General features: G+C 35.9%; 1 protein-coding gene across 5 annotated transcripts in view; it reads left to right on the top strand.

Annotated features, from left to right (window-relative positions):
• The window catches only part of LOC101899409 (RING finger protein nhl-1), a 146,900-nt gene that overhangs the window by 93,268 nt on the left and 37,342 nt on the right, over positions 1 to 16,290 (top strand). For 4 of the 5 annotated variants that reach the window (XM_059125982.1, XM_011293325.3, XM_020036008.2 and 1 more), the window contains 2 exons: positions 53 to 1,387; positions 12,547 to 13,202. In XM_059125982.1, the coding sequence (XP_058981965.1) occupies positions 53 to 1,387; positions 12,547 to 13,202 (1,991 nt within the window). The remainder of the gene's footprint in view (positions 1 to 52; positions 1,388 to 12,546; positions 13,203 to 16,290) is intronic. The other variant, XM_020036011.2, reaches the window with a different exon arrangement.

The following is a 16,290-nucleotide window of genomic DNA, read 5'->3' as shown; positions in this document are numbered from 1 at the left end:
AATGATGAACATCACTTAATTTATATTCATATTACTCCCCAATCTGTTGCAGATTCGTCGCAGTTTACATCGTCTGCAAGACTCATTGTCGTTGATCGAAAAGAACATGATCAGCTTGCAGACCAATTGTGTCAGTACGTCCGAGGAGATCGAAGATATTTATCGACGTGTCACCAAGGCCATAAAAGACCGTACGGATCAGCTGAAGGGTGAAATCGATCGCTACCTAACCATTGAGCTGAAGAACTTGAATACGCTCAAGGAGAATTTGGATAATGAGATCAACAACATCACCAGCAATTGCGACATTGTCGACAAGTACATGAACGACAGTGTGGAATGGGACGACTGTGAGCTGATGGACACCAAGGAGATATTCCTGAAAACTGTGGAATTCTTGCGCCACTTTGAATACGAGAATTCCGATTATAGTCGCCGTGTGAGATTCCTGGTTTCGATGGATCCCAACCAGCTGGTCATGAATTTGGCCACCTTTGGTGATTTAAATATTGCCCCACATTCGAATATGGGTAGTTCGACCAGCAGTTCGCATTTGGCCCCGCCAACAACATTGCAGCCCGGTCTGATGCGCTCGAAAAGTGATCATCGTTTGGCCACACAATTCCGCCAACAAGAGGAACGCATTGGCTACAATGATGAACCGGTGTTGGGCGGTCGTAGATTTGGTGAACGTCCTGTGCGTATTAACAATGATCGTTATGGTGACAGCAGTTCCAGCCGCTATGGACGTGGTGGTGATTATGATTATGGTGGTGGTGAAAACGACTACGAAAATGACCAGTCATCGAGCCGTACCGGAAAGTCACGTTTCCGTTCACGGTTTGTGCGTTCGCATCAAAACGAGGATTCCGACAACGAACAGCAACAACAACAACGTCAAGAAGAGAAGAAATTGAAGGACAAGGTGCGTGATGGTGAAGATGTGTCGCGAGGTCAGCTGAGTGGCATTATACGCCTGAGTGATTGTGCCCGCGTTATTCAGAGATTGGCCGACATTGGCAAGGAAAAGAAAGAGAAGAAAGTGGATGCCACTGCCGCAGCAAATGTCCAGGCTGCCATTCAGGCTCAAAAGGCAGCCATGCAGAGGCCTAAACAGAATCCGGTAGGTGCTCCTCAGAGGCAAATCAGCGAAGACGATGAAATCAGTCGCATCAAACAACAGAACAAAAATGCGCCCAGTTCATCGACTGCAGCAGCCGCTGCTGCTGCCGCCGCAACAACACCAGCCGCTCCCGAGAGACCAGCAGCCGATCGAGTGAGTGCATTGAAACGTAATAGTGTTGTTAGCGCCACGGGCAACAGTGATGAGAGTGATAATTCTCACAACTCATCATCGCCTGTGACAAGGACTCCACAAAGGACAGAGGTGAGTGTGAATGAAACAATTGAAGAAGATAGTGGTAGTAGTAATAATAATGATAACAATAATGAAGACAATGATGATGATGATGAAGAGGAGGAGGAAGAAGAAGAGGAGGAAGACGACGAAGAAGAAGATGATGATGATGATGAAGAAACAGTTGCCTTTGTTAGAAATCAGGAACAAGTACAAAATAATACAACTGTTGTCGATGCAACAAATAATGCTGATGATAATGCAGCAGATGAAAGTGAGGAAGAAGAAACCGAAGAAGAAGAATCATCGTCTTCTTCTTCTGAAGAAGAGGAGGAGGATGAGGATGAGGAAGAAGAGACAAATAAATCTGTTCAAGAGGAAAGTAGTGAAAATCAACAAACTATTGAGGAGCCTAGGGAAATTGTAACTTCCAAAGAATCTGACCAACAGGGCGGTAATAGTGTAGTAATCACCGAAACACCACCCTCAGATGAGGAATATACCTATACAGAAGAAGAGGTAACCGAAGAGGAGGAAGAAACCGAGGAAGAAGTTACCGAAGAGGAAGATGAAACAGATGACTGAGCTTAGTTAAAAAAAAATAGGAATAATTTTAATTTTTTCATGTTCGAAGTAGGTAGGATGGGGAAGGTATGAGATGATTGTCACAGGAACTGTTAGGAAATGGGTAACTTTGGCCAAATTTTGAAATTATGTTTTGAGGAAATGTAGGTTGAACGGTAAATCAAATATGGAGGAGTGGGGAAAAATTAGAGATATTTTTCTCTCTCATGGTACTTAGGACACTCATTCTTTGAGAATGAGATATTCAATTCGTATAGATCCAGGACCAAACTAAAATAGTTCTTTAAACTGTTGATATTTTTGGGAGTTATGGCCGGGTTTTAGTGGTGATAACACCCCTATTTAACACCTCACATAGAAATAAAACCACTATCCCCAAATTCCTTTCTGGAAATTAAATACTGCCCGTTTTATGTTAAATTTACTACTTCAATTTGATCGATTAGTGAGGCACACAAAATTTTTCAAAATTAAGATAAAAGTTACACTGCAAATGACAAGGAATTCGGTTAAACTCTTCAAAATATTATAAAGAACCCTTATATGGGATCCACATTAAAAAGGAAAAATATGGCTATGTGTCATTATGTGTGTAGTAGCAAACTGGTTCTGATAGACTTGACAGATAGATTGCACACCAAGAAGAGAAAAACAGTATAAGCTAAATATTGCTAGGGACCTATTGATTTTGTGTCCCAAAACAACAACAGCTACCGCATTACAGGTGCTGATTAAAACAAAATGCACCTATTCATTTACTCATATAGAGCAACGGTATGCAAAATCTATAAAAGTACTTGGTAAGGGTAGAATTTGCTCGATTTTTAAGCAAGGCATACCTGCTCTCATCCAAGTGGCATAGAAAAAAAGAGCATGTTCGATTTTTTCTTTTTTACTCGAACGAGTACTTTCATTCGAATTAGAGCGAGTTACACTCCCACTCCTCTTTCGAGCGAGCTTTGCAACAAACAGGCAAACGGACCGATAAGCACACAGATAGAAAGCGGGTATTGCTTAGAATTTTACGCCAATCTGTAGACTCTCATATATATTAATTTCGATGGGTTACGAGCGGAATGCCAAAGTTAATGCACCCTCCGTAGTACGATTTTAATGAAAAAGGTCGAGTTGTATGGAGGGTATATTAAGTTTGTCGTTTCGTTTGTAACACCTCGAAATTTACACTTTAGACTCCACAAAGCATATATTCTGAGCACCATAAAATTCTAAGTGGATTTAGCGATATCCGTTCGTATGTCTGTCTGTCTGTCCGTTTACCACCTTTGGAACTCACTTTACCTTCCTAACGAAATGAATTAGGTTGATACCATTTTACTCAGATGTGTATTTTGTCTGCAGGAATTTTGGGATTGAAAATGGGCTATATCGGTCCACGATTTTGGCATAGCCCCCACATAACTGTACCGACAGATTTAAGGTTTGTGGGACTTTTAGTCATTGTTCAATATAGGTCCAACTTTTGGTATATTCCCCATATAACTGTGCCTCCCTATATTCGAAATTTTTTATGACTTTAGCGACTTTATTCTGGATACTACAACCTATGACAGAAAATTACTCACCGGAATTGTATCAAAGTTCGTATTTGAAGTTGCTAACGGATTCTACAGTCCATGACAGAAAATTGGTCCAGGTCTTCGTATAGCCCCCATATAACGGTACGTCCGTGTATTAAGTTTTTTAATGACATTATTCATCCAAATATTTCAAGGTTCGTATTTGAGAATCGTAATGCCCTATGAAAAAATTGCATATACAGGTCCACGTTTTCGAATAGACCCCAATGTAACGATAACACCCCATATTGGGTATTTTCAGGATTTTAGCAGTATTTTCAGGGGATTTGATGTTAAAAATCCTTTTAAATAGTGGAGGGTATTCAAAGTTTGACCCGACCGAACTTACTGCTTTTTAATTTGCTTTTTTGGTTTCTTAATATTTTCACCAAAAGCGAAATTATTTTCCTAACGCCGATTTAAAATTTTTTAAACTCTTTTGTTCTTAAATAAATTAAGACAAACTAATGAAAGTTGCTGAAAATTTACTGAATATGGCCCTGACTTTTTTTTGTTATACAATTTTGGCGAACGTCCAAATTTTGAATCCAGGATCTGAAAATACAATATTGAAGTTTGCATGCTGTAAAAGCACTATATGGTCATTTTACTCATAACGGTCTTTGAGAGTTATGTCAGATTCCTTGGCAATCACACGGCTCAAATTAGTTTTGATGCTGAAAAATTTCAAATAATTTGTAAATTGGAGGGTCTTAAACCCTCATTTTACTTAAATAATAAGCATTAACTCTCAAGTCCAAGGAGAAATATACAAAACATTGCTGACATTTGGAAAGACGACTTATTAACTGAAAAGCCAACATTTAGCCATTAACAGCAGATTTCACTTGTTAGAATCATCAAAATATTCGAGGGAATAGTCCCAACCTACTTCTTAACATTACATGCTGTTGTTCATCATTACTCGAAAGTTCCTAAACAATAGTCAAATTAGTTTCAACTTTGTGATATTAAATGGTTAACACGTCTCCTTGTCTTCCTAAAAATAAAAAAAACCAACAACAATCTTCTTCTTCTTCTTCTTTTCATTTCCTCTTCAAACATCATCCAATGTGAAATGATCCCTTTGAGCATTCAATGAAAAAAATAAATAAATTGATATGATGAAAAGTCGAAATAATAATAAAAAATGTACCACTTAATTTCCTTTGGGATACATATATGCGCATAAAATGTTGTACTCTTTTTATCTACTACTCTTATTGCTAACCTTTTTTTGAGTTTATTTGTATTGTGTCCTCTTCTTTGTTTCAATTCACCTCTAAAATCCTTTTACCTTTTTTGTATGGAGTAAAGCCTATCTTTTTTTTTTTTTGATTTCCCCCCTTAGTAGTAAACACCACTTTTTCCTTAATTTTCGATTTAATTCAATTACTTATTTGGATGAAACATAACATTTAAAATAAACAAACCAAAAAACAAAATAGAAACAACAAATATTAATATTAATATAACATAACCCTTTTTCTCTACTCTCTAAAATATTTTTAAAATGTGTTCTGTTTTGATTAATGACTTACCTAACTGAGAAACAGCAAAACGCCCATTAAAAAGGAAAATATGTACCTAAAATAAAAAAACACATACATATTTATGTTTTAGCTTAAGTCCACCTTACAGTTTTGCAGCCAACAAATTGGTATTATTTGCATTCGCCAACAGGGGAGTCGTTGTGTTGTTGCTGTTGTCATTGTTGCTCTTTTCATTTTTGTCGAGCAAATGATTTGTAAACATTGCGAAAAGTTTTACAACCAAACGGAAGGAAGTCTCTGATTGATTTCTCCATTCATTCATCCGTTCCTTTGAATTGTTGATTGCTATCGTTGGCTGGCTGACGGCCTGACCGACTGGCTGGCTATGCAAATAAAGCCAACTTCTTTGTTGGTTGCAAAAATATTTATTTATTTCTTTTTCTTGCCAATAATACCTCTGTTTGTGTTATTTTTTTATTACGATAATAAATAATTGTTTGTCAGCACTGGTCTTCCCCACCAAAAATGTGCCCCGTACCTTGAATTAATCTCTGTGTTTTGTTTTTATTTATCCTGCAAAAGGGACATCAGAAATTTTACTACAAAATAGAAAAAAAAAAAAAAAAAAAACAACCTAAAGAATTGTATGCTTAGTCGTAAGTTAAGTTTACTGGTAATTTGCAACTACATCAAAAACACTATCCAGGTCGACAAAACATGGTTAAAATTTCCTTTTATAAACCATAAACTAATACAAATGAGATTGAATCGGCGATAGAAATCAAAATACTTTATTCATATCTGAACTGTGGAATCCTTATATTGGGCGCCAATTCAAGCCCAAAAGCCAGTTTTAGCCACAATAAATCAATTGAAGCTGGTCAATAATTGTAAAGAGAAACATTTACTACAAATTTAACTAAATACCTTTTATTCGAAAGTAACCGAGAATGAAGCAATTGGGACTACTATATTCTAAATTAAAATAAATTGCCGTTTTCTCAACCGAAAATTTTACAGAATTATTCTTGGACTATTCCAATTGAAAATACCAATTGAAATTCGGAAATTTCATTTAAAATTCGGAAAATACGAATTGAAATTAAAGCAATTAAGCAAGGGCTATACCCTACAACGCTACAATATGTTAGAAGCTCCCTTATGTCTAAAACTATTTTGGAAGATTTTACTTTTTAAGTGATGTCATAGAGCACTGCCCTTATATTACCGTTAGCTTTGTGACCAGGGACATTTGCCCAATATTTACGAACTCCGTCGTGCTGTTATATGGTGTGGTCCATTTTACAGCTAAATGTAATCCAATGTTCATCCAAAATGTTAGACTTTTTCCCTGTCCTTAACTCTCTTCGATTGCAAAATTCCGTTTCGACTGGTTCAATTGTGTGATCAAATTTTTCTTTTTTTGGTTCATTTGAACCCCTAAATATTTTGCGATCATCTCCAAAAGCAAAAGGCCCATCTGTATCTCCGAATTTAGACTCATATATATGATTTGCTTGTCTATGATATTTGGCTATATTCGCCAATGAAATCAGTATAAAAAAGACAGAATTTCGCCTTTTGTGTATTTCGGATATCGCCTGTAAGTAATATAGGTATTTTTTCATACAAAATTGGTGGTCCATTCTACCCGGTGTCCTAAACTCTAGCCCCATGCTAACTTCCGCTTCGATTCATGCAAAATCATGAATTTTTTCAGTTTTTGGTCCATTTCAACCCCTAAATATTATGCGATCATCTCCAAAAACCAATAAGGTTCTATTCTGGCTCTAGCCCCAGCTACATTTTCAATTTCTCGAAGATTGGACCATAAGTGTAGAATGATTACAAATAAACATGGACAGACTGACGGACGAACATACATAGCTAGATCGACTCAGCTAGGCGAGATAGGAAGATCCATATATACTTTCCTATGTGGGAAACTAATATTTCGAGGTGTTACATAATTTTGAGCACTAAGAGCAAATATAATTTGCTCCATTTCGAGCTAATTTTACTCCCACTCGGAAACTGCCAAAACATAAAGAGTATTCTCGAGTTCTCTTATCCATTGCGGGAGTATTTCGTCTCGAATTCAAGGACAGCAATTCGTGTAAAAGACATTATTCCCAATGCATTCCCAGCTAATTGATTATTGCCAGACAATAAAACAGGACGGACATGGCAATTTTTGCCTTTAAGAAAGTAGATTTTTTGATTAGCTCGAAGTGTTTAGTTTAGCCAAAAGACGATAAGACCGATTTTTGAAATTACGCGAAGCTTCATTTTAAGATAACAAAGTCAAAATATAAAACACGTTTATCGTTGCATACTTTCATATAAAAACAAGAAATATATGAACTGTCTATGATCATAGAGTCGATTCCGGAGTTATCGAACGAGTTATTTTTATCGAGAACAAAAATCGTTTCGAATATGAGTTATAACGTTGTTTCTAAATGTGTGCTGGGATATTGCCAAGATATAAATTAATCACAATAAAACATCGTGTGTGGAGTAACCCGCCCTTACACCTTATGGATTTATGTAGACCAAGCTTTTATTTATCACGAACAAAAATCAATTTGAAATACCAAAAGTTGTTGATTTATAACGTTGGTCCCAAATGTTTTTTGGGATATTGCAATAAAATTTTGAATGTTGTGGAACCCACCAATTCTCACACAAAACTTCAAGACTTTATGAATACTATCTATCGTCTCTCTACAAATTTATATAAGGTTTTAAATATATGTATATTTTTTTATTTGATAAATTGAAATTGAAGAACAGAGTGCGAAATTAAAACACAGCGTTTTTGTCGACCTGAAATACTAAAAAAAACAACACCGAATACCAAACTAAAATTACAATTACCATTGCCGAAATCAAATGAGAGCAAGGCAATAAAAATCTGTTAACATCTCTTACCTTATCGTTATGTATGTATTTATGTATCTCTACAGCCCTTACCAATAAAAATTATAATTTTGTCAAAGTTTTATTATCCAAAATCTAAGACAAATATAAATAAAACACAACAAAAAACAGCTTAATAAATAAACAAAAAAACAACAAAACCAAATAAAAATAAATGAGAGCAATAACAAAAGAACAAATAACAACTGGATGTTTGATTTATTTGAAACCAACACAACCGAAAATATGTTAAAAAAGGCCCAATTTTGCTAATGACGAAATACCAGAGAAACAAAAACACAAAAGATAAACACAACGATTTGGTAGTGATGTTAATTTGATTATGTTTTCTTGTTCGTTTGTATGACACATTTACAACATATCTCTTCTCATTTACATTTATAACAAACTTTGTATGAATTTGAATTTCTGATGTCCCCCACCCCCCCCGATTCAGGATAACTAAAAACAGATAAAAAACAATGTCCATAAGCTTTATTTTCATATGTCGTGTTTTTTGTCTATTTCACTGCTTTCATATTAAATTGGATATTTATTTACACCCCATCTGATCCTCATAGTTCATTAATATCAATAAATTCAGCTCCAGCTTATCCATTATTTATAATATCTCCAAAAACTGCTTTGTTCCTCCGTTCGTTCCCCGCTTATGTTGTTATTATTCATAGCGCGCGCAAACACACACACTTAAGCATAATCATTATTTTAACATTGCTACCACATCCATTGTGAATGTCTTGTGAATGAATTTATAATCAGCCAGATGAGTGTAGTTAACGTAGACGATAACATACATATACAAATCTAAACAAAATTTATATGTATTGATATTTATATACATTTCATTTGAGTATAAGAATCCGAAGGTGGAGAGTTTAAGAGAAATGATAATATATCTTTTTTACAGAAAGTAGAGAATGATAAATAGCTCTAGAGGTCTTCTTCGATATTATTTCCTTCAATTCAATAAATATAAGAAATTATAAACAGGCGAATAATTTTCAAAAAAAGAACGGAAAACCACCATCATAAGGCCACATCTATGATAGATTCTTGAACTACCAACATACAATTTTAAAATATATCTTTCTCACACCTCCTCCACAAAGTTCCATAACTTCATAAAAACAAGTTAAATAGTATCAGTTGGATTTTTCCGACAGATGTATACCCCTAGCCTGGCGTTATGATTATTCAAACTTTTGACCCTTTATGGGGAATGATCTAAAGAAGTTGGTCAATATTTTCCATTTCATATTTGACTTAAGTCTAATATAAATAACTTAACACATTTAGGCTATATACTTCCTTCACAATTGATGATATATGTGATATTTTTTGGAAAATGTTAAAAAATGCATAAGGTTTCATACAGGGTGACACACAAAAAACTGCAACAAAGTCAAACGCCATACTTTTTACATTTTTTTAAACTTAATTAAATGAAAGCAAAAATGTCGGAAATAGCATCAAATTTTAGAATACGTTTAGATTTGTTCGATTTGGTCTCCTTTGGCACGAATTATGACCTTGAAACGGCCAATGAAACCGTCACACGCTGACGGGTTTTTTCCGCGGTATTTTGGCCCATTCTCGGCGAAGCGCTTGCTTGTGGTAATAGACACTTTGGTATTCTTTAGTGCCAACCTTGCTTTCCAAAATACTCCAGACACAATAGCCCAACGGACCATTCTTGGGTGGCACGTGCGATGGTGCTGAATCTTATTGGAATGTCCAAGGTCTACGGCCAAAATATTTGCGTGCCCAAGGCTTTAATACACCCTCCAGAATATTTTCGTGATAATATTCGGCATTTATTCTGATGCCACGGTTGATTAATACGAGCGGAGAGCGACCATCGGCTGTTATGGCGGCCCACACCATCACCATGGCCGACGCTTGAGTTCCGGTGGCCAACCGAAGGTGCTCATTTTCAGCTGACCTCTTCGGCAAGTAAACACGATCATTTTGCTTGTTTACAAACTGCTGGACAATGAATGTTTTCTCATCGGAGAAAATGAATATTTTCTTATCGGCAGTTCACCACTTTCGGCCAAGCGAAGCAACTCTTTACCTCTTTTGAGTCTATTTTCTTTCCGTTGCGGTGTAAGTTCTTGCACTTTTTGAAATTTCAATGACTTTACCCCTAGCTAATTTTTCAATATTTTCCGAATGGAATATTGCAATATGTTCAGCTTACAAGCTATTTTCGGCCTCTGCGACGCGGGTTTCGGGTTTTTGGAATAAGAAGATGTTTATCCCGAAATTTGGAAAGAATTATATGCTGTCTTATTTTGCATTTTATGAGAGATTTTATTATTCAAAATGTTGACCCTTTTTGGGAAGTGAAGCAATATATCCCATCTTTAAACATTAAAAATATTAGGATGTGAAAAATTTTAAGGCAATCGAATGCTCATTTCGCATTTTCTGAGAGATGTAATTCTTTAATCCGTTGATCCGTTGTGGGTCAAAAGGGGTGGTTCAATTTATTTCATCTTCATACCAGATCTGTGTTGGTAATGATATTGACATGAGCAAACTTGTGGACAATCAGACTCTTCGGACATTTTCTAGAAGTTATAATTATTCAAAATTATGACCTTTTGTGGGGGGAGGTACCAGAAGGAGTGAACCAATACATCTCATCTTCACATCAAATTTTCTGTCCATTAAAATATTTGGTTATATGAAGTTTGAAGAGAATCTGGGACTTATTTCGTAATTTATAAGAGTTATAATTATTCAAAAATTTTACCTTTTGTGGAGGAGGTACCAGAAGGAGCAGGCGGATGTATCCCATCTTCATGCTAGATATTGTGTTGGTGGTAATATTAGGATGTGTCTCGATTGAATAGAGTCGGATGCTCATTTTGCCTTTTATGAGCGTCATGCTTACAAATGTTTGACCCTTTGTGGGGGGAGGTAGCAGAAGAAGTGATCCGTTCCATCTGTTCTTGATGCCAGATCTTGTGCTGGTAAAAGAATTGATTTGTGTGCAATTTGAAGACCACGGGCTTTTATTTCGCTTTTTATGAGAAAGACTATTGCTCAAATATTTGGCCCTTCGAGGGGGAGGAATCTGAAGGAGTTAACCGATATATCCCATCTCCGAACTCGATTTAAGTTCGACAACACTATTATTGTGTATCAAGTTTGGACCAAATCGAGAGTAATCGTACACACCATCCAGCCAGACAGACGGATACCCCTAGATTGACTGCAAACATCCAGAAACGGATTTGGTCCAAAGAGACCTAGCGCTAAAATTGTTATTTCGATGAGACACGTTTTGCCGTATTAAAAGAAGTATACCCTCTGTAGCTATGTAGATGGCTGAGGGTATAAAAATCACAAATATATATTTTTATAAAATCTCAAGTACTCCACATTTGCTCCGTGGTAATATTTATATCAGACTTATGTCAAAGGTGAACATGGAAAATATTGACCCACTGTTTTTCGTACCTCCCCCTAAAATGTTAAATATTTTGATTACCAATAAATCAGGTTACGATTTGCTTAAACTCCGTATAGGCCAATTGGACGACATTAGACCTTGTATCAATCACCACTTCTGGCACCTCTCTCGCAAATGATCAATAATCATAACTTTCACAAACTAAGAACTTATTCTCAAGTTTCCTCACAGTTCGAAAGACATGATTAGCAATGTTATTATATAACTCTGAATCCATAGACGCAATCAAAATTAATTATTTTTATGTCTACTTTGGGTTATTTTTAATAACTGCAAGGTTTTCTGCAAACTAAAAGAGACTTTTGTTGTTGCAAAATGGTCAGGATTAATCCCATTATTGTTGTTTTTATAAAAACAACTTTTGTTTATTAGTGGAGAACGATGGTAATGTCTACCAGGGGTTAAGGCACGGAAAATTTTTAAATGTTGTCACAAAATATTTAAGTAGACAGCTCATATATTTGTATGTATTACGTGTATAAAATTGGTCTGAGAGACCTTGATACATTTCGTCAGCGTCATGACAAAAGCGATCCATATTTCATTTTATACTATTTGTAGTATATATATAATATCTTAGGGTTTCCAGTTTTGCGATAACAGTTAAAAGTAGGAGTTATTGGTGTTTAGATTTCAAAGTCAAATGTTTTTGACAAGAAAGTAAATTATGTAGTTATATAAAAGCTGTGATACAATCACTCTTTTCTGGCTGATATATAAATTTGTTGAGTTTATCCCAAACAGATTCCCATATGATACCTATTTCATTTCCTCCTTTCCCTCCCAAATTTGTTACCAACTAATTTTGTTTGGTGTTTTATTTTTTCTATCTCTCTCTCTCTCTCTCTCTCTCCATTAACACATTCATTGATTATTTTTCTAATTCTTTCATTTTTTCCATAACAATGGTTTCGTTCAACGATTGCTCGCTCGTTACGTTAATTCTCTTGCCTATTCGCCCGTTTCTCTCTTCTCTCTCATCATAATTCACCAAAAAAAACGCCATAAATAAAATCCATCCAAATAAAACCAAAAATAAATATAAACTGTTAGGCTGTCAGCGATTCTGAAGAAGAATCTGATGGATCTCCCACTCCTCCTATCCAACAGTCAAAACCAGCAGCACCAGTACCAGCTCAGGTGGCAGCCGTTAAGAAGACTACACGCTCTGGCAGTAGTGATTCAACTGCTTCAACCGAAAGTTCAGCAAGTTCTGCTGCAGCTGGTAGGGCTCCGTCGGCAGCCCGTTTCTCAGCCACGAGAGAAAGCCCGGCTCGCACCACTCGCCCAGCAGCCGCACCATCTGCCACAACCAGTACAACTGCAGCAGCTGCTACAACCGAAAAGAAACCATTCGTAAGCCGTTTCTTGCCACAACACAGCACTGCAGCTGCGGACAAGAGCAAAGTCGAATCCGAATCGAGTAGCGAAGAAGAAACCTCCACCGAAGAATCCGAAGACGAAGAAGACGTCAAGACCTCGTCAAAAACCACTGCTAATAGTAGCAAACCGATTTCCAGCGCCGCAACATCTGGCATTTCGGCTGGCAGTTCTACAACATCCTCGTATCGCGATCGTCTCGACTCGAGACGTAGTTCCCGCGACGATACAACCTCCAAAAATTCATCAGCCTATGCAACCCCATCTAGCAGTAGCACTGCTGCTAGCAGTGGTTACGGTGGCTCTACCTCAGCATCGGCACGCCAGCGTGCATCTCACGACATGGACACTACTGACCGTTATGGCAGCGGAGCATCCGGAAGCAGGTAATTACTCAATATTCTAATTTATTTTCTGAAAAAAAATGAACTTATTTCTTAATCCTTGAAATTATGAAATTAATGCCTTGTTTATGCATTTGAATTTTTGATTTCTTTTATGTGTATAATTCCTTAGACACGTATCTATATCACTCATATCTATAAATGTTCCCTACCCCACCGCTTTCAACTAAAAACCACACTTGAAAATACATTTACACTCGAACATAAATTATATATTAATAATTCATACATTTGTGTGTGTTTTGGAATGTTCCAAAAGTGCAGTTGTTCGAAATTAAACTAAAATTTGCTAAAATATTTTCCCATTCTTTAATAAGATTGAGTACGTGTGTGGGTATTATTAAATATATAGATGTTGTATATATATGTACATTAATGTGTAAATATTTTCAATTATTATCAACATCAAAATTAATTTGCATAATAATTTACAACTACATGCCTTACATTCCACCTCCTGATTCTTAAGACTTTTCGAAATTTGCCTGTAAAACAATTAATAAATCTTTATTAATGTAAGCTATTGCGTAAAATTATCAATTGATTAGAAATGAAAATGCAAATTAGATTTTTAAAATAAATGTATAATTCTTTAGGCAATTCTGTTTTATCCTTGCCATATCTGTCCACATATATTTGTGTGGAAATCCTGCAAGCTTCTAGTAGATTGATAAAATGTACTCAAATATAGCTTAGGTCTTTTGGCCAAAGAACGTTTTTATACCCTCCACCATACTATCTATGGATGGTATATTAACTTTGTCATTCCGTTTGTAACTCCTCGAAATACTCATGTCAGATCCTACAAAATATATATATTCTTGATCAGCGTAAAATTCTAAGTCGATTTAGCGATGTCTGTCTGTCCGTCTGTCTGTCTGTTGTAATCACGCTATCTTTCGAATGAATTGAGATAGATGGCTAAAATTTTGCACACATATTTATTTTTCCAGTAGGCAGGTTAAGTTCGTAAATGGGCCGTGTAGGTCCACGTTTTCATATATCCCCCAAATAACGGTACCTCCCGATATTCGGTATTTTGTTGATTTTAGCGACATTATTCACCGGAATTGTTTCAACTTTGGTATTTGAAGTTCGAAATGGATACTACAGCCTATGACAGAAAATTATCTGGGCAGGTCCACGTTTTCGTATAGCCCCTATATAACGGTACCTCCGGATATTCGGTATTATGATGATTCTAGCGACATTATTCACCGCAATTATTTTAAATTTGGTATTTGAAGTTCGTAATGAATACTACAGCATAAGGCAGAAATTTGTCGGTGCAGGTCCACGTCTTCGTATAGTCCCCATATAACGGTACCTCGCGATATTCCGTATTTTGATGATATTAGCGACATTATTCACCGGAATTGTTTCAAATTTGGTATTTAAGATTCGTAATGGATACTACATCCTATGACAAAAAATTGTCTGTGCAGGTCCACGTCTTCGTAAAGCCCGCATATAATGGTACTTCCATATACTCGGTATTTTGATGATTTCAGCGTCATTATTCACCGGAATTGTTTCAAATTACGTATTTAGAGTTCGTAATGGGAACTACAGTCTGTGACAGAAAATTGTCTATGCAGGTCCAGGTCTTCGTATAGGCCCCATATATCACTACCTCCTTATATTCGGTATTTTGACGAATTTAGGTACAATACCTACCGAAATTATTTGAGATATCGTATTTGACGTTAGTAATGGATGCTATAGCCTGTGACAGAAAATTGTCTATGCTGGTCCAGGTCTTCGCACAGCTCCGATATAACGGTACCTCCCTATATACGATATACGTTTATTTCAAGTTTCGAATTTGAATATGGCAGTGGCTAATGGAAAACAATGCCTATGTAGGTCCACGTCGTAAAGACCCCAATATAACGGCTATATTCGGTATTATTAAAATTTTAACAAATTTTTTTTAAGGATTTTATTTTTTGAAAATTTCCAAATTCGTTCCAAATGGTGGAGGGTATTCAAAGTTCGGCCCGACCGAACTTACTGCTTTTTAACTTGTTCTACAAAATATTGTCCATATATGTCTAACTCGTATAAGGTTCCCATAAGGGACTCTCGTCATAATCGGTAAATTATTACTTCAAGTTTGATATTTTGAGTTCGTAAATTGTTCATATGGATCCATGTTTTCGTGGACCTGGCATTTGTACATGTATTTTCTAAAGTATGACTTTCCAAATGATAGAACTCTACCAGACCCATCTTTACAGTTTAAACAGGTTATATCCCAATCCACACTGTGGTCAAGGGTACTTATGCAATGCAATCATTTTTTTGTTTTATTTATATTAAAATCTCTTATCGGGAATATTTCTGTCTACAAAGAAACCAAAGTACAAATATTCAGCCAAATCGATTGGAAAATATGGCATGACCTCCAAAATAAATAAAATCAGGGGATGTACAAAAGCTGGAACTTTATTGAAAAATTTTTGAACATAGCGATTCTACTTAATACGAACTCAAAATGTCAACATTTGGCGAAATTAAAAAGAAAACATGGGCAAAACATCAAAATACTTGAAATCGCAGTCATCCTTACAAGGCGACTATTCCAAAAAGTAGACCGATATGACATTTTCCATTTCCTGTACCAATAATTCCGGGTGTAATCTCTATCAAAGTACAAAGCTCTATCCTAAATGTTACGAAATATACCTGAAACTATAGGGGTCCATTTGTACATTGCAAAACTACATAAGGGCTTAACAACATTTGGCCTAAGAACTCAAAACTCCTTTGAACTTCAAGTCCACTTCATATTTTCCACCACCCAGAGTGGCTATCGTGCACTGAAGTTATAAGAAAATTTGCTAAATTTTTCAGAATGAACTAATTTTTTTTATTGACAGAAATCCATGCCATTTATACGGTATTTATCTATACAGGGTGAGATAAAAAAACTGCAACAAAGTCAAACGCCATGATTTTTAATTTTTTTTTTAATTTTATCGGATGAAAGCAAGAAATATCGAAAATAGCATCAAACTTTAGAATAAGTTTAAATTTGTTCGAATTGGTCAACTTTGGCACGATTTAT

This window comes from Musca domestica, unplaced genomic scaffold (assembly GCF_030504385.1).
Source record: "Musca domestica strain aabys unplaced genomic scaffold, Musca_domestica.polishedcontigs.V.1.1 10, whole genome shotgun sequence".
Classification (NCBI taxonomy): Eukaryota; Metazoa; Arthropoda; class Insecta; order Diptera; family Muscidae; genus Musca; species Musca domestica.
Note: the sequence above shows the minus strand (reverse complement) of the source record. Positions and strands in the feature narration are given on the sequence as shown.